Consider the following 25,961-nt stretch of genomic DNA (forward strand, 5'->3'; position numbering starts at 1 on the left):
ATATGAGTTAATGAAACGTAAGTAGTAATTTTTAAAGTGTTACGCTGAAAAAAAAATACATTTATATATTGAAATAACAAAAAAATGCAACATTTTTTGATATTTTTTTGTAAAATCAAATATGGCCGCCATGATCACGTGACCTGCAACGTGTCACATGACCTTTTATGCATTTTTATAATGCTCTGTCATATTGCAATACTCACTGAAAAAATTGTCCCGAATACTCTTATAATTACAAAGATACAGCTTATGCATGTAAATCAATATATATATAAGGCTATATTTCAATAGAAAACTACGCACAGGGATGCATGTATAAAAATTAATTACGCAGTGAAAGTGTTAACACCGTTGCTGGGATATAGTCGGTTTTTGGGTGGGGATTCAGCAAGCGCTTAAATCGCACAATATTTCCCTGGATACAAATAGCCACCACATGTTACGATTCAAGTGATTATTTTTTCACACTTTGTTGTCATACCTCCGTACAGTGTTTGATATCTGATTCGTGAAGGCATTCCAAGTCTTATCTCAGCCATGCACTTTTACCCTTTCTCGTTACTGGGATACGCTGTTATGCAGTCGCCGTTACGTCAGGCAAAACGTCCAAACATCGATATGACTTCTGTGATAGTTATTGCCCGTTATAATTTCCATACAGAAAAGAGAAAAGAGAATATTCCAAGTTTTAATCATATTTTCTTTTTAAATTCTTATTATAATGTATAAAGTCGTCTTGAAATTTCTACACATTTAAGGTTGGCTAATTCGAATTGAATACGGATGATTGAAGGCGTAAATTGTATATATCTTGAGAGAAACGAAAAAGCGAAACATCTTCAAAAACGTGAAATCAAACTACACAGCAACTGCAAGGTAAACATATCTCCCTAATATTCAAAATCTTGACTTGCAATTTGACATATTTCAAGTGAGTAGACGAAACCCTCAAAGTAAAAATCACATTATGACAAGGATGGTTATAACTTAAAGAAGAACTATGGCAGTGTTGAGAAAATATCGATGTTGAAAAGAGTGCTTCCTTAAATGTTAACCTGTTAAATTATTTAAAAGGATTTGCTCACTACGAGCAGGTCAATTTCCTCGGACGATATCAAAATCATCCTGTTTTGTACAGAAATGTCTGTTTTAAGCAGGAGAACAATGGTGCTTACAAAATATTGTTCTGCACCAAAACCGACACATTTTTATCATAATCGAATTGTAACATAGCTACTCACCTTCCTCACTGCCTATAATGTAATTGTTATCTGTGAAGCTGGATATAAAAATATGCCTTTTGTGTCTTGAGTGCTGTTGATGGTTTCCATACCATAGTTTGATTAGAAGATTTATTTTTGTTTCAAATCTATGTCAGCGAGAGCAATTACAAAACTATTGGATCAGCCGATTGTTAAGCAAATACTTAACGGTGGAACTTTAAAAAAGGAGAGATTTGATCAAACTGCATGACAGTTGTGAGTGTTACAGAATTTGTTCAAATCGAAACCCTTGGATGTCGCCAAAGCAGTTAAGCGTACGTGAATGTTCCTTGTTTACGACTCTCATTGATGAATGTATTATCTTATTCCTTACGAATTTCCAAGTCAGTATTTGTAATATCAATATGTTTATCACTCGATGTTTATCGTTACAAGAAAGGCTTGAACAAAGATTGCATTAAACAAACTTAAAAAGGGAACCGTTTTGTGCAGGAAAAGTTATCGAACTATAAACATTCTATTTAAATCTCTTGTTACTATACCATGGGACACGGTAGAATCGTGACGAATGACAAGCTAACTCTACGACCATCTAGGCATCGGAGAAGCTACATCTTGTGCAATGGCATCTAATAGCATTTTAAGCTTGTCTAGCTACTACGTAGATGACACGAGCGTTTACGTTTTCATGAAATCACTACTGAGGAGAAGATCTCGAGTGCCTCAGCAAAAAAAGCGGGTGGAAGTTATTAGAAAGAGGAGAAAAGCCCTAAGTCCTTCAAACTTAAGTATATACAACGTCACAGCCTTCGTCTATGCTGCAGTAGTGGAAGATGACCAGGTTCAGCCCGTGCCACAATTATAAATATACTCAGCAGATTAAATTTATCAGGACTTTATGTGTATTCTGAGAGAGATTGGCCAGTTTCAGCTCCGATTAAATTAAATTGGAAGTAATTTGTATTCTGTAACATTGATCAATTTCAGCCCATGCCACACTGATTAAATAAACTGACCATATTGAATGGAATTTGAAGTAATATGTGTTCTGTGTCATCATGTGGATGTGCATACGTTGCCAGTTTATGCATTGTCATTCGATAAACGTGATATGTGTACATACGTCACGATCCATGCCCTGTGACGATACGTGAGATCCTACAAGACTATTGAGTTTACTTTGCATCTCGTAAAACATGCTCCAATCTTGGTTTTGACGTTATTGCTAGGGGAGATGTAAGCCTTCTTTGTCATTAGTCGCTGCCTATACAGCTCGTTGAAGACTCCGATGACGTTACTCATGAAGCCACGGTATGCAGATGTCACTCTACGAGAGAGGGTTTTACATGTACCATGACTGGGAAAACTATGGTAAACTGATATGCAAACCCGGTGAGATCTCGGTGTCGAAAAAAGCAATCGAGGAGTATAACTATATTCTTCTCGGAAATGGTACAATAAGCCCTTCACTTCAATAAATTGTTTTTAATTCTACATCCCTCCATAAACATCAGGGCCTATGAATCGTTCTCAGTGTAATGGATTGCAATATGAAACTGAATAATCTTAATCATATTAGGGACGTTTCGTCTGTCACAACTTTTCACCAAATGTTTACAGTTAAAATGACATTACTAATTTGCCAAGCGTGAATCATACACAGCGATAGATGTTACAGGTCGGCGGGAAATATTTAGCAGACGGTGAGTAAGTGTATTGAATGGCCTGAGTGGCATGTACAAGCCTACCGAATCGGTTTTGTTGATTAAATGAGACTTGGTCATGTCGCGTAGGTTTTCCCGCCCATGATTGGAAAGGTAGATCATTTTGTCAACAAATACCTTGTTTTGAAGTCCTCTCGGGGTTTAATGATCAAGAGCAGACGGAAGCATAATTTTTGTCATGTGCTCCTTTGTTTTCGGTTCTTTGTGTTGAATCGCTCCTTCAGCTTTCAGCTTTCAGCTTTACCAACATTACAGAAAACAGGTCATTTGCTTGCTTGAAATTCTCTTTATTAATAATGTCGATGCCATCATGTATCAGAAAGTATCTTTGTAGGCCAAACCGTATAGTTATCATTGATTTTCTTGAATAATATTTCTGCATTACTCGAACCCTTAGAAAGTTCCAAGAACGTGCCTAATTCACCTAGCAATTTTTTCACAGCGGCAATAGTGGCGTTAGTTTCTTCGCTTTCAAGAAAAAGACAATATGTTAGGGATGGCATTAGCTGACACTTAACTACCCGTTGCTAGTCGGCCACCTTAGTGACATTGTGTGGGGTTTTCTTTCAATGATTTCGACAGACATTCAATATTTGTTACGTTCCTGTCTATAAAATAAGTTCCTTTCTACTCCAAGTTCACTTGGTCCATGATTGACCCCCGGGGGGTAACTCCATGGCTAATAGTAAGGGGGGGGGCTCCGCACGAACATGGAAACCCAAACTGTTGTGATACCAGTTTTGAGCAAAAAAACCTACCCTTTCTGATACCTAGTTGTCGAAACGCAGCTATCTCTTGGCGGGGTAGCGTGAGTTGCTATGTGAGTGGCGGGGTTGACCTTTGACCCGCATAGCAACTCACGCTACCCCGCCAACAGATAGCTGCGTTTCCACAGCTATCTGATACCATACAATACCATACGTATACAGATACGACTCACTCGCCTTGCGTACCAGGGGTACCAACAGACCAACCGACAGATCGGAAATTTTGATGGTAGATCTGGGATGTAGATACATGGGTTTCCAGTGTTGACAGCATGATTTTTTAACAAATGTCAGTTTGTGTTTAAAACCGGACCCTTTCTCATACCAACACCTCGTGAAAAGTATACCCTTTCTGATACCAAACAGTGCAAAAAAACGACCCCTTTCGCGCGGACCCTCCCCGTATAGCCATCTATGGGAGTTACCCCCCCCCCGGGGATTGACCAGTATTTGCCGAGTAAATTTTTAATGTGTAGTCACTCATTGATGATACCAATGAATATCGTCAGATACTCGATATTTTCGCCGTTTTTATTTGTAGAAGTACTACATTCCACGCCATTTTTCAACATCATTAACCTGTTTTACCACGGCGATTTTTAATTTGTTTGTGCTTTACACCTTCATTTTCAGTCTCTTTGTAGGACAATTAAATATTTGTTATTTCATCTATTTCAAAACAATACGTTCTTTGTCATTTCGTCGTGGTCCTTGCCTTTTTAGAACAGGAAAAAAACGAAGAAAGTGCACAAAATTATTGTTTTGAGGAGCAAATTACACATAATGCTCGGCGGAGTAATACAGAACATGGAATTGTGCAGAGTAAAATTTCCTTCATTTGACCGCCAAGAATAAATAATTTGTATTTCTCATCCTCGTGCGCGTCAATCAATACCAGCCTTATCTGTCATTTCATGTTCTCTCGACAGTCATAAGCGCTACACATGGCAGACCTTGTTAATATTAGTAGCATGAGATACATACACTATACAGTTTTGAACAGTAGGCATTGTGGCGTCATCTGGCTTTTTACCAGGATTACCTCTGCATGGACAAATCGCTGCTTTTGTTATTTTATGTCAGCAGTTGGATCTTGTGCATGATAAAACAACTCTAAAATATAACATAAAATGTCACTGCAGCTTTTTGTAGGAGACTTTTGATTTGAAACAAACTTTCATTTTCGGACTTCGATGCTAGGATTAATCCAATCTAAATTGTGACACACAAAAATTATCACTCTTGATAGATTTTTACTAGGTAACCTGCAAAATATTTACCACTGAATAACAAAATGGCTCGAACTCATCAACATGGTGTATATTAGAGATTCGTGCAAAGTATATAGCAAATTCGATTTTTCTGTCACATTTAGGTAACCAGTGCAAACGCCGCTCTATCATTGAACATTTCATGATTAGTTGCGAGCCAAACAAGAATAAGAAATAACCACTTAAATTATGTAATAAATTAGCTTTTGTAAATTATATTCTACGGCCGTTTGTGTCATCGGTGAGAAGAGACAGACATCAAATGAAATTACTTTGGTAACAGATGGAATGATTAGAAAAATATTCCTGAAATGAAGAGTTAGTCTCTCCAGTTGAGAGAGGATAGCCGTGAATAGTGCGAACTGTGAAGACTGTTGGAATTATAATTTGCAGTTCCGTTGGAGAATATTGGAGAAGGTACTATACTTCCCTATATACTGTTTCACATTCATAACATCATTGCATGATTTTGCCTTGATTGGTCGACGTTATGGTATTATCGTTTTCTGTTTGCCTTCAACAAGGGCTCCGTGGATAGTATCGTTACATATGGGAGTATGAAATTGTCATTAAGATGGTTGCTGACTTTTGCAGCAAATAATCCAACTGCCAACGCTCACTATGTGTTTTATAGTTGTAAGCAAGGAAGAAGTTGTATGGATATTTTGCAAACAGTAGCTATGAATCGTTGTTTTGATTTTCTAATAGTATAAAAGGTAACTCACATGATAATTTACCAGCCATTAAGCCCCTTAAGGTACGTCATATATCGGAATACTATGTATTGGCAATCTGTCAGCATCTTTGCTATTTCTGCAGAAATCATCACTCCTATATTATGAGGAATTTATGTATTTACCTTCTTTACAAAGCTTAAGCCCAACACGTGCTTAATGGTTTAGGGCATCTTGTTAAATTTTTCATTTCTTCGAACATAACTTGCTTTTGTTGATATATTAATAAGTCTATTTTCTGGCTATATTTCATTACTTAGCTCTTGATATCACAGATCCACTGTTTACCCATTACTCGTCAACAATGTTTTTGGATGCGTTGCTGAGTCAGGGAACACACTCAGACTGTGAAGATATACTTGAAGATAGAGTCTCTTCCTCGGTTAGGTTTTACATGCTATACTGAGCTATCGACCACTTCACTAAGGTGATCCTGTTCTGCAAGCAACAACTCATTACATCTATTTGCCATTCAAAATCGTTTTGAACTTTACAAATATGGCGGACACTAAGAAACTTAGGTTAAGATTCCTTACAACGACGGGTGAGAAGAATTAAACATAAGTGTGTGAGTATATGGCGTATTGTACATTGATGTGGATAATTGAAACTTGTAAACCTATGCTAACATGTCCAAAACATAACTGATACGGTGGAGATAATGGAAGTATATTGTAGGTAATCATGAAAGTGAGACACAAAAGTGATGATAGAGTCCAAAATCAGCGAGTGAGCAATAAGTAGATCGGACACAGTCATCACTATAACGTTATAAATCCTACGGATATAAGCTTAGGCCTAACCATTCGTCGTATAGGTAGAACTCACCTCGGGACAGATATTCGGACTCTCAAACTTTTACAATTCTTTTCTGATATAACACTTGTAGGGGTTCCCTTTAAAGCTCTCAGTGTAAGAAAACGTTTACCGGCTTAGTTTTTCGAAGTTAGAAAATTTTATTTCTCTCCATAGAGTTAACACAGGGATGGCGGCCATTTTGAATTTTAAATATCGGTAAATCTTCGGGTATTTGTTAATCTAGTTCCAAATTTTGCACGGTGACCCCCGATTTTTATTCTTGATTTTGAAAGAGAATGGTTAAAAGATTTCTTTTGGAAAGTTTGAGCAAAAATTTACATCTTTTTACTTTCGAGCGCATAACACCAAAAGCGTATGTTGAAACCGTACATGTTGTCATGGTACTCGCATGATCTTGGGTGTAAAATTCATTTATTACATGAAAACTCAGTTCAATATTGAACTGGTTCAACATAAATAACTGAAACTCTACTACGCATTCTATATTGTAACGTCGATCAAGAAAATGAAAGTGTTTTAAGTTAATCGTCGTGGGGAATCGTAGTAAAAAGCAAATATACATATACAGTGCAAAATGACTATTGAACTCCAGAAAACCGACAATCTATGAATGTTCGAACAGCATAAGACAAGCCTTAAATAAATGAATGTAGGTAATACATGGGCAATCTTGGTGACAATTATGTCTTTTTCCACCAGTTAAAGATAACACACTCACACACAAAACATTTTACTTCGCCACCAATCATGGCGTAATAGTACCATCAAGGATCGAATAATGCGCCAGTTTACATTACTCACTTGGCATTGCAGTTACATCATTATGTTGCCACATAATGAGTAGTACTTGCCCCTGTAATGATAGCGATAGGTCGATGGTCCTGAGGTAATTGTACTAATATCTCATTCTTTCGCGTGAACGTCGTCAAATTAAGGATGTACGATCGGAAAAAGTAAAAGTAATGTCAATTTTTTCAAATGGGAATTTTTGAATACCTACATATGTGAATAGTCCAAAACTGTGAAAAAAAGATGGGGTCACCGTGCTTGTTTTTTTACAAAATGACATTAAAAATTCTCGGTTTTTCACAAAATCACTAAAAATCGATAAAACAGGTCATCATTTTCATATTTATATCATGATTGCATTTTTCACGTTTACACTGTAAAAGAATAAAGAAATTATAAATCTAAGCTACTTTGAAGATTTTACTTACATTAAAATTGAGTTAAAAAGTCATCATATTTATTTTTTAACCAAAATTGCAACAAATATGCCCCAAATTTTAGGAATGGGAGAGGGTAATTTATTAATTATTGATAGTTTCTACTAATGTCAATTTTCTCAAACTTTGCCAAATAATAGCTCTTTTTGTGAATTTTTCAAAACCACATTTTGTTTAGTAGGTCACCGAGCTCGATTTTTCACAATTTTGCAAAATCTAACTAGGATTTACAGGTTCTGGCGATAAACCATGCTCTCCCGGGTTCGTCGCGCGAGGGCGCTCTTCAAATGCTGCTGACCTGCAGTGGCTACGTGCAGTGGCCTTGTCCAGGCATAGTCATGATTCAAGTCTACCTGTAAACTTTAATGAGAGGGAAATGACAGAACAAAGCAAAGACTTTTAGGTTCTTCTACTTTTTAGAGTCTATATATTAATACAGCATACAAAAAATCACGTAATATTTATTGCCGTCACGCTTATCGGTGGGGATTAGGTTGACTTCGCTGCAGGCTAAGTAAGTTGTCACACACTACGTCGAGCCAGGAGCCGAGGCCGTGAACTTGGCGTTTCTCCAATACACGATGACAATCGTAAAGGCAAGCCCGCAACTGACACAAGTGTAAAGATTTCGGCTAGTTCACTCAAATCGACAATGCGACGGCCATTCTTCCATTCTCCGGTAGATCTACTAGCGACACTATCATTGGAAATAAACCACGACCTGCTCTTGTATAGCGAATCAGACGTCACACTTCTGATTTACGCTGTACAGGCTATAGTCCGTGGGTAGAGGGGGTCTACGTGCACCCCCAACGGGATAACAAACCTGTATTTTTCAGAAGCCTTGGAATCCCTAGAATACGAAATGGAATTTTAACAGAAAAAATATAGGGACGCAATAGCTGTTATGGTCATGTTTTGAAGGGTACCGCAAAATCATCATTTTCCAACCCAAATGCATTTTCGTCAAATCTGTATTCTTGTAAGTCATGTGCTGAGCTTACTTTTTAATATAACCTACGTTGTTTGGTATCATTAGAAAGGGAATTTATTCTTCTTCAAGATGACATATTGTACTATGCAATATCTTCTACAGTTTTTGTCAAATATAACCAAAACTTACCCCTTACCCAAAATTTAACATTACAAATTACAGAAAATCTCAAATTCTACCAATTTTTTAGCTAGGCATAATAAAAAATGCAATGCTTTGTCTGAAATCTGTTTTATTTGATACAGGGACATGTCAGAAATATGAAATAGACTTTTAACAGAAAAAATATTGGGAATCTACAGCTGTAACAGTCATATTTTGAAGGGTACCGCAAAATAATAGTGTTGCAGATTTGCATGCATTTTTGTTAAAACTGTCTTCCTATAAGTTATCTGCTGAGCTTGTTGTTGAATATAACCTGGCTTGTTAGGTATCATTAGAAAGATAATTTACTAATCTTTAGAATGACATATTGTAACATGCAATATCTTCTATAGTTTTCATGATATGTAACCCAAACTTACCCCATACCCCAAAGTTTACATTGAAAATTTCAGTCACAGCTAAAACCAAATTCTACCATTTTTTTAGCTTGACACAAAAATCTGGCCGTTTTTGCTATTAAATCTGTTTTATTTGGTACAGGAACATGTGCGAAATATGAAATAGACTTTTAACAGAAAAAATATTAGGAATCTACAGCTGTAACAGTCATATTTTGAAGGGTACCGCAAAATCACAGTGTAGCAGATTTGCATGCATTTTTGTTAAATTGTCTTCTTATAAGTTATCTGCTGAGCTTGTTTTTGAATATAACCTGGCTTGTTAGGTATCATTAGAAAGATAATTGACTAATCTTTAGAATGACATATTGTAACATGCAATATCTTCTATAGTTTTCATGATATATAACCAAAACTTACCCCTACCCCAAAGTTTACATTGAAAATTTCAGTCATAGCTAAAACCAAATTCTACCAATTTTTTAGCTTGACACAAAAAATCTGGCCGTTTTTGCTATCAAATCTATTTTATTTGGTACAGGGACATGTCAGAATTATGAAATAGACTTTTAACAGAAAAAATATTGGGAATCTACATTTGTAACAGTCATATTTTGAAGGGTACCGCAAAATCATAGTGTAGCAGATTTGCATGCATTTTTGTTAAATATGTCTTCTTATAAGTTATCTGCTGAGCTTGTTATTGAATATAATCTGGCTTGTTAGGTATCATTAGAAAGATAATTCACTAATCTTTAGAATGACATATTGTAACATGCAATATCTTCTATAGTTTTCATGATATGTAACCCAAACTTACCCCATACCCCAAAGTTTACATTGAAAATTTCAGTCATAGCTAAAACCAAATTCTACCATTTTTTTAGCTTGACACAAAAAATCTGGCCGTTTTTGCTATTAAATCTGTTTTATTTGGTACAGAGACATGTCAGAATTATGAAATAGACTTTAACAGAAAAATATTTGGACTCTACAGCTGTAACAGTCATATTTTGAAGGTTCTCGCAAAATCACAGTATTGCCAACTCGCTTGCTTTTTTGTAAAATCTGTCTTCTTAAAAGTCATCTGCTGAGCTTTATTTTTGACATAACCTGGCTTGTTAGGTATCAATAGAAAGGTAATTAACTAGTCTTTAAAATGACATATTGTAATATGCAATGTCTTGATTAGGTTTCATGAAATAAGACCAAAGCTTACCCCATACCCAAGGTTTATACAGCAAATTACTGCAAATCTGAAACTCTACCATTTTTTACAATTTATTAACTTTATATACCAAAGGCAATGCTTGTATGCAATCTATGAAATATGTGTTTTTGTAAAAAAGTATGTTACAAATATGAAATTAACTTTTAACAGGAACATAATATGATTTTGTAGCCTTTTGGATCATATTTGGAAGGGTACCCAGGTATCAGGGCAAATTTGCCGAAACACATACATTTGCAATATATGGGTTCCCCCTCCAAAAATGATCCAAATGGCTACTAAATTGTATCATCTTAAAAGTTAAAAATTAATTGTATACTTGTGACATACTTTTGTAACAAATAAATCAGATTTTAAAACAAGAATTGCCTTTTGTATTATGTGCAACAAAAAATGGTAGAATTTAAGATACGCTGTAATTTGCGATTTGAACTTTTTGGTATGGGGTAAAGTTTGACCATATTCCAGGAAAACTATGAATGACATTGTATATTACAATATGTCATCTTAAAGAAGAATAAATTTCCTACTAATGATACCTCACAAGCCAGGTTGTGTCACAAAATAGGTCAGCAGATGACTTACAAGAAGAAGAATTTAACAAAAAAGGTGCCAATTTGCGGTACTGCGATTTTGCATTTCCCTTCACAATATGGCTGTTACAACTATACAGTCCAAATATTTTTTCTGTTAAAAGTCTATTTCACATTTCTGACATGACCCAGTACCATATACAACAGATTTAATACCGAAACAGAGCTATTTTTATCATGTCTAGCTAAAAATTCACGGAATTTGATCACGTTATCTATGACAGTACTTTCAATATAAACCTTGGGGTATGGGGTACGTTTTGGTCATATTCCATGAAAACTATACAAGATATTACCTGTTACAATATGTCATTGTAAAGACTATTTAATTACCTTTTCAATGATACTAAACAAACCCGGTTATAATCAATAACAAGCTCATTAGACGACTTATAAGGTGACAGATTTAACAAAAACGCATGCGAATCAGGAATACTGAGATTTTGCTGTACCCTTCAAATACAGCTGTTACAGCTATAGAATCCCAATATTTTTTCTGTTAAAAGTTCATTTCATATTTCTGATATGGCCAAGTACACAATAAAACAGATTTCATACAAAAAAATTGCCTAATTTTTTATGTCTGCGTAAAAAATTGCTTGAATTTGACATTAGCTATGACAGTAGTTTTCGATGTAAATTTTGGGGTATGGGGTAAGTTTTGGTCATATTTCATAAAAATCTGTACAAGATATTGCATGTTACAATATGTCTTTTTAAAGACTAGTAAATAATCTTACTAATGATATTGATATTGATATTGGGAATCTACATTTGTAACAGTCATATTTTGAAGGGTACCGCAAAATCATAGTGTAGCAGATTTGCATGCATTTTTGTTAAATTTGTCTTCCTATAAGTCATCTGCTGAGCTTGTTTTTGAATATAATCTAACTTGTTAGGTATCATTAGAAAGATAATTTATTCTTTGTTAAGATAACATATTGTAACATGCATTATCATATACCCATGCCCATATTGCTACATCCTAGTGACGTTCGCCGTAAAATATCAGCCGTGATATTTCACGGTAAACGTCGAGATACGCACGATGAACGTCATCAGTTTTAGGGTTTTCCCGAACTACATTAGCAGTTTGTTGGTAAACAACGTAAACAACAAAATGGCTGCCGCTCCCCGCCTGCGAAGCGATGTCGCCGACGTAAAAACTTGAAGGGCTTCGAGGAACACTAGTATTTCTGGTTGCAAAATACGGGAATATCACGTTGAGTCTTGAAATTTTTCCCCATGGTATTATTTTGGTCAAGTTCTAGCAAACATTCTGCCGTTCGCACGGCGCCGGCACTGTGCACGGTCTCCACCGAACAGGTAGTGAGCGCGTGGCGTGACAGCGATGTCGCGCGGCGCGCGACAACTGTTGACATGGCAACTCGAAGGGTAAATTAACAAAATGGCGTCCTCTCCGCGCGAGCTCCGTGCCGTACGACGATCGAAATCAGGATAGATTTAAAAGCTGAGCAGTTTTTGATCGGGTACAGATGTATTATAGCATATTGCACCTTTAAATATTCCTGCTGTATGACGATTTTTGTATCCCGGTGTCTTTCTTCTTGGTTTCATTGAGATATGGACGACTTGCAGCGATGTCGCGCGTGATTGTTGACATCTTCGTCGAATACTTTATGAATGAAGCCTGTTCACATAAACATTCTGATATTTATGCGCAAGGCGTAATAAAGTAAAGCCTCAAAATTTAAGGTTTTTCGTTCTATTAGTAAAAATTCCCTCAAATTATGGGCATGGGTATATGATAAATCGGTTATTACCCAATATCGCCTGTTCCTTGTGTCGTATCAGCATTCGTGTCATTTGTGCTGCGTCAGACACTCGACTTCGTCTCGTGTCTGACGCAGCACAAATGACACTCATGCTGATACGACACAGGAACAGGCGATATTGGGTAATAACCTCTAAATATCTTGTATAGTTTTCATGATATATAACCTAAACTTACCCCTTACCCCAAAGTTTACATTGAAAATTTCAGTCATAGCTAAAACCAAATTCTACCAATTTTTTAGCTTGACACAAAAAATCTGGCCGTTTTTGCTATCAAATCTATTTTATTTGGTACAGGGACATGTCAGAATTATGAAATAGACTTTTAACAGAAAAAATATTGGGAATCTACATCTGTAACAGTCATATTTTGAAGGGTACCGCAAAATCATAGTGTAGCAGATTTGTATGCATTTTTGTTAAATTTGTCTTCTTATAAGTTATCTGCTGAGCTTGTTGTTGAATATAATCTGGCTTGTTAGGTATCATTAGAAAGATAATTCACTAATCTTTAGAATGACATATTGTAACATGCAATATCTTCTATAGTTTTCATGATATGTAACCCAAACTTACCCCATACCCCAAAGTTTACATTGAAAATTGCAGTCATAGCTAAAATCAAATTCTACCATTTTCTTTACCTAGACATATAAATTCCGGCATTTATTTGTATGAAATCTATTTCATTCGGTAATGGGTCATGTCAAAAATATAAAATAGACTTTGAGATTTTTTTTAACAGGTTTGTTATCCTGTGGGGGGGTGCACGTAGACCCCCTCTAGCCCACGGACTACTACGGTCATGTTGCATTTTTTATCTCTTTGCTGAATTCTCGTACCTTCCAGCGTGTTTTGAGAGCACGCTGAACATTTTCTCGGCGTGATTTTCCTTTACCTGCAGACGACATTTTGTACAACGCAAAAACGTTCGGAACGTCACTATGCGCGCGTGGTTACTATGGATACATTTCTGCGTGGAAATCGGCGCAGTACGCTTATATTTTTCCGATCGTACATCCTTAATTACTATATATACTACAAACGATGTACCATGCCATGCATAGGGTGAAAAAACCGCCATTTAGGCTATGGTTTGTCGAAGACCTTCTCACAATCGATACAACTAACACAATCTACCCAGTAGCCTAACATTTCAGTGCATCTTATATGCAGGTACCTACGAGACGAGGTTCTCAGTCTTGGTGACAAGTAAAGTTGATGATGCCACGTACATCAAATATAAATACAAGTTGGGGACACTTTTCCATCATGTGCATAAATATTCAATTTAATGTATTTTCTATTGGTCTTTTGTTTAATGTATTCATGTCAGGTGTGATACCATTGATTTGTCGTGTGCCTTAAGGTGGACCTGCCAACACAGGTTTTAATCAACGGAATATTACTCATCAAAGATGACAAGGAAACCCCCTCATACTATATAGTTTCAAATAGCAGAGATTCTAAAATTTAGTATGTTAGCAATGGTTTACTCGAAAGATGATGGGGGTATATATTTAGGGTAGAAAATCTCAATTGTGGTATTAATGATGAAAATGAATTTAAGTCAAAAAACTTGATATTATTTCTGAAATATAATATTTTATTTGAAACAAGACTATATGTAAAATACGACTATTTTATTTTGCATTATCTATTCTCATTCTAAACTGGCAGGGGTTGAAAAACTGACACTCAAAACATGATTAAATTCATTACCAGCAAAATTAAAATGCCTCTTATTCAAATGTAAGAACTTTATTGCCAAACAAAATAATCGTTTTACTATAATCTGATAATTTCAGAAAATTTGACCCAGCCAGAGTGGAGTTCAATTATTTGGGAATCTTGAAATTGGGAGAAAAGAGAAGCCGGGAAATCGGGTGATATGTATCAATTTGCATAAATTAACACTTCTTTATCTGCTACTTACGACTGCTTGACAAGCAAATTTTGAACCAAGCCGATATTTTAAGCTTGGGTTAACAAATTAATTAAAATGGAATGAATATTAGCAAAAAGTGAATGTGCGCAAAATACGCTGTATTGTGTGCAGCGCCCCCTAAAGTTTCTTCCTGTGATGTATTTTCAGTATTTCAGAATCACACCATTCTCAGTCTTTTCAGTTACTGACGAAGGGTTTTGCCAGAAGCGTCCGTCTTTCTATCCACAGCCGGCCCGGCTCTCATATACCTGCATAAACACACGACATTTCTGATGCACTGTCACGTGTTGCGTTTAATAATCTGAATAATCTTAATCATAATAGGGACGTTTCGCCTGCCCCAACTTTTTACCAAATGTTTACAATTACCATGACATTACTAATTTGCCAGGCGTGAATCATACACAGCTATAGGTGTTACAGGTTGGCGGGAAAATATTAAGCAGACAGTGAGTAGGTGTATTGAGTGGCGTGAGTGGCATGTACAAGCCTACCGAATCGGTTTTGATGATTAAATGAGACTTGGTCATGTCGCGCAGGTTTTCCCGCCCACGATTGGAAAGGTATATCATAATGTCAACAAATATCTTGTTTTGAAGTCCTCTCGGGGTGTAATGATCGAGAGAAGACGACAGCATAATTTTTGTCCTTTGTTTTCGGTTCTTTGTGTTAAATCGCTCCTTTCCCTCAGCTTTCAGTTTCACCAACATTACAGAAAACACGTCATTTGTCTTGCTTGAAATTCTCTTTATTAATAGTGTCGATGCAATCATGTATCCGAAAGTATCTTTGTAGGCAAAACCGTATAGTTATCATTGATTTTATTGAATACAGCTCTGCATTACTCTGCCGAACCCTTCATAGAAAGTTCCGAAGAACGTGCCTAATTCACCTAGCAATTTTTCCACAGCGGCAATAGTGGTGTCGGTTTCTTCGCTTTCAAGAAAAAGACAATATGTCAGGGATAGTTTGGGTTTCTATGTGCACATCAATGGCATTAGCTGACACTTTACTACCCGTTGCTAGTCCGCCACCTTAGTGACATTGTGTGGGGTTTTCTTTCGATTATTTCGACAGACATGCAATATTTGTTCCGTTCCTGTCTATAAAATAAGTTTCTTTCTACACCACTTTCACTTGGTCCATGATTGACCGGTATTTGCCACGTCAATTTTTAATGTGTTATCACTCATTGATGATACCAATGAATATCGTCAGATACTCGACATTTCGCCATTTTTATCTGTAACAGTACTACATTCCACGCCATTTTTCAACATCATTAACCTGTTTTACCACGTCGATTTTTAATTTGTTTGTGCTTTACACCTTCATTTTCAGTCTCTTTGTAGGACAATTAAATATTTGTTATTTCATCTATTTCAAAACAATACGTTCTTTGTCATTTCGTCGTGGTCCTTGCCTTTTAGAACAGAAAAAAAAACGAAAAAAGTGCACAAAATAATTGTTTTGAGGAGCAAATTACACATAATGCTCGGCGGAGTGATACAGAACATGGAATTGTGGAGAGTAAAATTTCCTTCATTTGACCGCCAAGAATAAATAAGTTGTATTTCTCATCCTCGTGCGCGTCAATCAATACCAGCCTTATCAGTCATTTCATGTTCTCTCGACAGTCATAAGCGCTACACATGGCAGACCTTGTTAATATTAGTAGCATGAGATACATGCACTGTACTGTTCTGAACAGTAGGCATTATGGCGTCATCTGGCTTTTTATTCGGATTACCTCTGCATGGACAGATCGCTGCTTTTGTTATTTTATGTCAAAAGTTGGATCTTGTGCATGATAAAACAACACTAAAATATAACATAAATGTCACTGCAGCTTTTTGTAGGAGACTTTTGATTTGAAACAAACTTTCATTTTCGGACTTCGATGAATCCAATCTAAATTGTGACACACAAAAAATATTCACTCTTGATAGATTTTTACTAGGTAACCTGCAAAATATTTACCGCTGAATAACAAAACGGCTCACACTCATCAACATCGTGCATATTAGAGATTCGCGCAAAGTAGATAGCAAATTCGATGTTTCTGTCACACTTAGGTAACCAGTGCAAAAACCGCTCTATCATTGAACATTTCATGTTTAGTTGCGAGCCAAACAAGAATAAGGAATAACTACTTAAATGCTGTTATAAGTTAGCCTTTGTAAATTTCTGTAATTTGAAAGATTCTACGGCCATTTGTGTCATCGGTGAGAAGAGACAGACATCAAATGAAATTACTTTGGTACCAGATGGAAGGCTTAGAAAAATATTCCTGAAATGAAGAGCCAGTCTCTCCAGTTGAGAGAGGATACCCGTGAACAGTGCGAATTGTGAAGACTGTCGAAATTATAATTTGCAGTTCCGTTGGAGAATATTGGAGAAGGTACTATACTTCCCTATATACTGTTTCACACACTCACAACATCATTGCATGATTTTGCCTTGATTGGTTGACGTATTGGTATTATCGTTTCTATTTGCCTTCAACAAGGGCTCCGTGGATAGTATCGTTACATATGGGAGTATGAAATTGTCATTAAGATGGTTGCTGACTTTTGCAGCAAATAATCCAACTGCCAACGCTCACTATGTGTTTATAGTTGTAAGCAAGGTAGAAGTTTTATGGATATTTTGCAAACAGTAGCTATGAATCGTTGTTTTGATTTTCTAATATTATAAAAGGTAACTCACATGATAATTTACCAGCCATTAAGCCCCTTAAGGTATGTCATATACCGGAATACTATGTATTGGCAATCTGTCAGCATCTTTGCTATTTCTGCAGAAATCATCACTCCTATATTATGAGGAATTTACGTATTTACCTTGTTAACAAAGCTTAAGGTTCCAAGACAAGAATTGATCATTTTAAACTAACAATTCTCTAGTGTTTAAAAAGCTCAGAACCCCCGTAAATTGTATATTTTCGGAAAGCCTGGATATAGGGGAACATTTTGGTTACCATAGTGTCACCATTGTTTACATAGCTATCACATGACAGGTAATTTGCATAACCTTTCAAAAATCGGTTTTCCCTATGTTTTGTTTCAATGCTTTGAGATATGTGGCTGAAATTCATGTGAGTGCAAGCTATCCTACAGGTCTTCAAAAGTGTGTCTCAGAAGTTTTTTAAACCTTCTTAAACAGTTTTTATGCCAGAAAAACTTCCAGAGCAGTGAATTTTACCATAGTTGATTTCTTTAAAATTGTGCTCCAAAAAAACTAAACAAGATATAAAAAATCTGAGACACACTTTGAAAGAGCATTGTGACAGCTTGCATTCCAGAAAGTTTGAGTCAGATATTTTGAAGTATTGAGACAAAACATAGGGAAAACCGATTTTTGAAAGGTTATGCAAATTATCTTGTCACGTGATAGCTATGTAAACAATGGTGACACTGTGGTTACCAAAATGTTCCCATATATGTAGGCTTTCAGAAACTGTATACTTTACAGGGGTTCTGACTTTATTAACTGTTAGAGAATTGTTAGATTAAAAAGGTCACATTTCTTGTCTTGGAACCTTAAGCCTAACACGTGCTTAATGGTTAGGGCATCTTGTTAAAATTTTTCATTTCTTCGAACATAACTTGCTTTTGTTGATATATTAATAAGTCTATTTTCTGGCTATATTTCATTACTTAGCTCTTGATATCACAGATCCACTGTTTACCCATTACTCGTCAACAATGTTTTTGGATGCGTTGCTGAGTCAGGGAACACACTCAGACTGTGAAGATATACTTGAAGATAGAGTCTCTTCCTCGGTTAGGTTTTACATGCTATACTGAGCTATCGACCACTTCACTAAGGTGATCCTGTTCTGCAAGCAACAACTCATTACATCTATTTGCCATTCAAAATCGTTTTGAACTTTACAAATATGGCGGACACTAAGAAACTTAGGGTTAGGATTGCTTACAACGACGTGGTGAGAAGAATTAAACATAAGTGCGTGAGTGTATGGCGTATTGTACATTGATGTGGTTAATTGAAACTTGTAAACCTATGCTAACATGTCCAAAAAACATAACTGATACCGTGGAGATAATGGGAGTATATTGTAGGTAATCATGAAAGTGAGACACAAAAGTGATAATAGAGTCCAAAATCAGCGAGTGAGCAATAAGTAGATCGGACACAGTCATCACTATAACGTTATAAATCCTACGGATATAAGCTTAGGCCTAACCATTCGTCGTATAGGTAGAACTCACCTCGGGACAGATATTCGGACTCTCAAACTTTTACAATTCTTTTCTGATATACCACTTATGGGGTTCCCTTTAAAGCTCTTAGTGTAAGAAAACGTTTACTGGCTTAGTTTTTCGAAGTTCGAAAATTGTATTTCTCTCCATGGAGTTAACACAGGGATGGCGGCCATTTTGAATTTTAAATATCGGTAAATCTTCGGGTATTTGTTACTCTAGTTCCAAATTTTTCACGGTGACCCCCGATTTTTATTCTTGACTTTGAAAGAGAATGGTTAAAAGATTTCTTTTGGAAAATTTGAGCAAAATTCACATCCTTTTACTTTCGAGCGCATAACACCATAAGCGTATGTTGAAACCGTACATGTTGTCATGGTACTCGCATGATCTTGAGTGTAAAATTCATTTATTACATGAAAACTCAGTTCAATATTGAACTGGTTCAACATAAATAACTGAAACACTACTACGCATTCTATATTGTAACGTCGATCCAGAAAATACAAGTGTTTTAAGTTAATCGTCGTGGGGAATCGTAGTAAAAAGCAAATATACATATACAGTGCAAAATGACTATTGAACTCAAGAAACCGACAATCTTTGAATGTTCGAACAGCACAAGACAAGTCTTAGATAAATGAATGTAGGTATACATGGGCAATCTTAGTGACAATTGTTTCTTTTTCCACCAGTTAAAGATAACACACTCACACACAAAACATTTTACTTCGCCACCAATCATGGCGTAATAGTACCATCAAGGATCGAATAATGCGCCAGTTTACATTACTCACTTGGCATTGCAGTTACATCATTATGTTGCCACATAATGAGTAGTACTTGCCCCTGTAATGATAGCGATAGGTCGATGGTCCTGAGGTAATTGTACTAATATCTCATTCTTTCGCGTGAACGTCGTCAAATTAATTATTGTATATACTACAAACGAAGTACCATGCCATGCATAGGGTGAAACAACGCCATTTAGGCTATGGGTTTGTCGAACACCTTCTCACAATCGATACAACTAACACAATCTACCCAGTAGCCTAACATTTCAGTGCATCTTATATGCAGGTACCTACGAGACGAGGTTCTCAGTCTTGGTGACAAGTAAAGTTGATGATGCCACGCGCATCAAATATAACTACAAGCTGGGGACACTTTTCCATCATGTGCATAAATATCAAATTTAATGTATTTTCTATTGCTATGCGGTGATTGGTCTTTGCTTTAATGTATTCATGTCAGGTGTCATACTATTGATTTGTCACGTGCCTTAAGGTGGACCTGCGAAATCAGGTTTTTATCAAGGAACATTACTCATCAAAGATGACAAGGAAACCCCCTCATACTATATAGTTTCAATAAGCAGAGATTCTAAAATTTAGGATGTTAGCAATAGTTTACTCGAAAGATGAAGGGGGGTTTATATTTAGGGTAAAAAATCTCAATTGTTGTATTAATGATGAAAATTAATTTAAGTCAAAAAACTTGATGCTATTTAATTATATAATATTTTATTTGAAACAAGATTATATGTAAAAAAACGACTATTTTATTTTGCATTATCTTTCCTCATTCTAAAATGGCAGGGGGTTGAAAAACTGTCACTCAAAACGTGATTAAATTCATGACCAGCAAAATTAAAATGCCTCTCATTCAAATGTAAGAACTTTATTGCCGAACTAAATAGTCGATTTACTGTAATGTGATAATTTCAGAAAAATTTGACCCAGCCAGATTGGAGTTAAATTCTTTGTGAATCTTGAAATTGGGAGAAAACAGAAGACGGGAAATCAGATGATTTGTATCAATTTGCATAAATGAACACTTCTATATCAAGCAACTTACGACTGCTTGACAAGCAAAAATGTGAACCAAGCCGATATTTTAAGCTTGGGTTAACAAATTAATTAGAATAGCATCAATATTAAAAAAGCAAAAAAAGTAAATGTGCGCAAAATACGCTGTGTTGTGTGAAGCGCCCCCAAACGTTTCTTCCTGTGATGTATTTTCAGTATTTCAGTATCACACCATTCTCAGTTTTTTCAGTTGCTGACGAAGGGTTTTGCCAGAAACGTCCTGTTTCTATCCACAGCCGGCCCGGCTCTAACAAACCTGCAAAACCATTTATAAACACACGACATTTCTGATGCACTGTCATGTGTTGCGTTTAGGTTGGACAGACGGACAGAATATCGATTGTGGGATATTTAAAGGTGGAGAATGGCGGCTGTTCCAAAGAGAATTGTATCACTGATAATGTGTCTGTTGGTTTGTTTTATGACGTGGCAAGCTTATCGAAAAGACTTGCAAGGTAAGAAACTGTCTATACTGATTATGTCAAATTTCACAATTTAAACCTTTTCACTTTATCAATTGGCTTGAGATAGATCGTGCTCATCAGAGAGAGAGAGAGAGAGAGAGAGAGAGAGAGAGAGAGAGAGAGAGCCATGGCTTCTGTAAGTTATTACCATGTGTATTTCCTTTGATGGATTGTGAAATACTTTTGTTATTCGTATCTGTTGCCAAAGTTTTGCTCAAGCTTTTCTTGAGCAAACTTTCAACCTTTCTCTGTCAAAATTAAGAAAAAAATCGGGGTTAGCCGGCAAATTTTAATAGAGAACCAAAGGGCCCAATATTTTACGACATTTGAAATTCAAAACGGCTGCCATTTCTAAGTTATCTCTATGGGGGAAATAAAATCCTCGATTTTCACAAAACCAAGCCCTTAGAAAAAATTATTTACAGCTTCAAAATGAACTCCCATAAGTGGCATTCCAAATAAATACTGTAAAAGTTCGAGAGTCCGAGAGACGCACTCTACCTTTAGGCAAAAATAAGTCAAAATGATTGTTTCTATGAGAACTGTCCATGAAGTTTCCCATCCCCTAACAGTAGAAAGAGAAGTCGTGTACACATTGAACTTGTAAATGTAGTGTACATACTTGCACCCAGAGATTAGACATTATTCTAACTTGAGTCATTTCCTTCTTCCCAAGCCATACCATTTTGACTCAACTTTGAATAATGGCCAAACTTGCCAGACTTCATTCATTGTCGATGCAATTATTCAAAATTTGGAATGGCTAAGTCCATGTGCTGGAATAGTATCCCCGCGAGACCTAAAATATGATACTTTATGCCATAGCACCTCATAGTCAATTTACACGATTGGAACGTATTTGGGATAATTGGATCTTTATATGTTTCAAATTTCTCAAAAGTGTTAAGTGCCCGACAACTGAATGTTGCGATATTACAAATTACTCATAAAAAGAAGTATGTAACTTTAAAAAATGCAGATGAGGTTACGTTTGCAGATTAAATCGACACTGCTTCACCGTCCAATTATCCCAAATTAGTTCCAATCGTGTTCAATATAATTAAGCTCAGTTAAGCTCAGAGTAACGTACAAAATGTAGTTCTAAGGATTAAGATAGTGCAGTAGCTGTAAGGTGGATGGCGGTGGGTTGTAGTGTGTAATACAGGCGCAATATCGTAGCGGTGGAGTAGCGTAATCCTAAACCTTATTGGCGTAGCCCACTTGCACATGTATGTCGCATGTGCAACTTGGGTAAAACATGTATCTCTTGGTTAAATGATATTTAGATTACGGAAAAGTTCACTGTAATCACCAGGAACTGGACAGATATAAGTTGTGTCAATTCTTCTCATTTTGATCAGTGATATTTGCAATAACCCATGCATCCACTACTACCGATCTCATCTTTTTATATCTAACAAGTTTAATAATGATTTCGTCAGTTACTGACACACTGATAACTGTAAACTGCTAACGTTACTAGAAGGGGTAAGCTTATCGAATGGTTTCGTTAATATTTGACATATTACGAGGTGATTATCCTCATTGAAGGATAAAACGTCAATATTCACCATAACATAAAGCAATAAATAATGCGCTATAAATAACATTCTTTTTGCAGTCCGCGTGCTGGTAGGTTTGCGGACAACATTTAAAAAATCAATCACAATGTTAACAATGTTACAAATAAAAATATTATTTTTCCGAAAGCCAAAAAATAAAAAAATGAGGCTATGTTGATACACTTGTGGTTTTTGTGTGTGTTTGTTCTTTTCCTGGAGGCCTGGTAGGTTTTTCAAAATTCAAGGACGGCCTGAGTGAAAAGTAGATTAATTAACGTAATCCTCTGCCATATATCTTGCTAACCACTACGACCAGTTTACATGTTTGGTATTTTGAGGACTACAGTGAAAGATTTATGGCTTGAAGGCCCGCCACATACAGAGTGCTCTCGTGCTACACTAGTCAGACATTCGTATGGAACATATTAGCTTTACAACAAGCCACACATGATTCACGATAACTTTTGAGAGCGATGGAAAAACTGAAATTTGATGGTTCTGAAATGACAATCAGCAAAGGCCTCATTCCTACTCGGATGGATAACAAAATTTGGTTCTTGCACTCATTTGGGTACAAAATAGAAGTCTTACGATATGATTGCTGATACGAAAAAAAAACAGTTTTAATGAAATAATGATTTTTTTATTTGGAGAACGAACACCAAAAGTAATATGGCATCAATTAATTATTAATTAATTACGTGTCATAGAAACGTTTGCGAAAACATACTACATTACATGTATTTGCCACATTTCTTTTATCTTACAAATATTATTACCTTCCTACCTGATTTAAGTTCAGCGATTTTTATCCCAGTTAAGCAATGTGTTCACTAAGATTATGTTTTAATAAACTAATTAATTAACCAATTGATTAATAAATTATTAATTAGTTATCTATTTTAAACAGATCGTGACTTGTAAAACTAAAAGCTTTACATCATTGTTCTTGTGCAGGTCAGTTCAAGCCAAGTGTTCCACAGTATAGGAAACATCAAGTCAAAGAGGAAGAAGTTCCTTCGAAGAGCAGACAACAAAATGATCTTGGAGATATAAAACCAATCGAAAGAAAGGTTTGTTATCGTTAACAATGACAGTTTCATAGAAACGTTTGCGAAAACATGCTTACACGCATTTGCCGCATTTAAGTTTTTCCAACCCCCTCCCGATGCTCAGCCAAGATTAGCAATGAGTTAACTGCTTTGATTATGTCTGTGTACGATGTACGATAGCGAGTATGTATGCGCGAGGGCTTCGTGAACGTTACAGTGTGTGGAGGGGTCACGCACATACAAACTGCGACAACTTATTGAACCACTCATTTTAAGGGTGGAGATTAAAATCGAGTGTTTTTTGTCTGCTGATGTCTTCGTAAGGTGAATAGGTGCAGTCCGTTGTAAGTTCGGAACAGATATATTCTTTAGCAGACACAAAATCATCAATTTCGGAACTAGTGAGACTAATCGCCTCAAAAAAAATCTTTAGACCATGAATAATCATTCTTTTAACTTTATATGCATATCTTTGGAGGCTAGTAGTATTTTCGGTCCCTAGGAGTTACTGATTGACAGGTCATATCATTAGCACAGCTACACTGTAACACTGTCAATTTGCGTTGTCATACTACTTTACTAGAATTTTACTCATTGATTGCCTTACCGTAAGGTAACAGCTTGTCCGTATAACTGTTTGTGAAAAGAGGGTTAAGGTAATTCTCGTTTTGTCAGAAATGTTATTTTAAATTTTATTCACACCGTGCGTTGTGTAATTCGGAATTTTAATCCTATTAAATAAATCTGTAGGCCTGTCTTGTACTATGGCCTTTATATCACCATCAGGTAATATGATCTATAAAACAAGATATTGTCAAAACTGTAAACGTAACATTGGTAATATTCATGGTAACATTGCATTTCTAATAGTATTTTTTTATGTATTCATTTTGTTAAATTCACTTAAAGGGTCGGTATCACAAACGTCCGATGATTTGTTTGTCTGTTTTTTGTATGTCAATAAGAAGTTCTTGTTCTACTCCTAGGCATGCTTAAACTTTCAACATTTAGGTTGTCAACAAAGATTGTAAGAGCGGAAATCGGAAGTCGGTTGATCATGAACTACTGGGGCGGTTTGCAGCCTTTATAGAGGTCATTTGGGTGCTTCTATAAATTAAAAATAGCCAATAGGGAGTTTTCCTGTGGGAATGGTGAAATGTAGTGTACGTATACATTGGGTATTTTCTGCTCCAAATGTGCAATTATTTTAACAAAGCGGATATTTGGTTATTAAGAATATGTGAACTCCAAAGTAAGTTAAATTAGTTGGATTTAGTCATGGCAGGGTTTATTTGTATATAAATCTGTAAAGAAACCTGGATGTTTTAGGGAGGAAAGTTATATCTACCAGCTGTAGAAAAGGTCCCATATAGAGTATCCTTCTTCCTCAAGCTACGGGTGTACTGAAAATCGTCTCCATTGCTAGTTTGCGTTTTTAGCTAATATAGGGTCATGGTTTCGTTAATTTGACTTGCACTTAATTTAAACGTTTCCCTACATTTACAATTGTCAGAGTATCTTGTTAGCTAAATTGAGAATCCTCTAAGTCAACGCAAATTCTCATTTAGCTAAAACATGCATGCAGCTAATAGATAAGGCTAGGCATATACGCATAAGCGATAAACAGTGCGTGAAGTGGTCAAAACCAAGTGGTATATCCTTCGCTATGGCGGTTTGTTAAGATAAGATGAGATGAGATGAAATATTATTAAATCCCTAAGAGGGCAATTTAAATGCCGGCTTGAAAAACGATACAAATAAAAGATTCAGAAGTTAAGACCAGCAAAAACACTAGGCAAAAATGTGAAGACAACAACAAAGAGCTAATAAATTCAAAAAGTTTACAGTACCAAGGTATTTGACTAGTCAATGACATATACGCATAAGCGATAAACTGCGCATAGGGCATGAATTGGTAAAAACCAAGTGGTATATCCTTCATTAAAGAGGCAA

At 36.0% G+C, this 25,961-nt stretch overlaps 1 protein-coding gene across 1 annotated transcript in view; it reads left to right on the top strand.

Annotated features, from left to right (window-relative positions):
• Nucleotides 1-2,807: 2,807 nt before the first annotated feature.
• LOC139124173 (carbohydrate sulfotransferase 14-like) overlaps nt 2,808-25,961 on the top strand; it is a 41,462-nt gene continuing 18,308 nt past the window's right edge. The window contains exons 1-3 of the mRNA XM_070690314.1: nt 2,808-2,929; nt 21,246-21,385; nt 23,914-24,029. Of these exons, the coding sequence (XP_070546415.1) occupies nt 21,295-21,385; nt 23,914-24,029 (207 nt within the window). The 5' untranslated portion in view covers nt 2,808-2,929; nt 21,246-21,294. The remainder of the gene's footprint in view (nt 2,930-21,245; nt 21,386-23,913; nt 24,030-25,961) is intronic.

Source organism: Ptychodera flava (genome assembly GCF_041260155.1).
Source record: "Ptychodera flava strain L36383 chromosome 23 unlocalized genomic scaffold, AS_Pfla_20210202 Scaffold_23__1_contigs__length_28996876_pilon, whole genome shotgun sequence".
NCBI lineage: Eukaryota > Metazoa > Hemichordata > Enteropneusta > Ptychoderidae > Ptychodera > Ptychodera flava.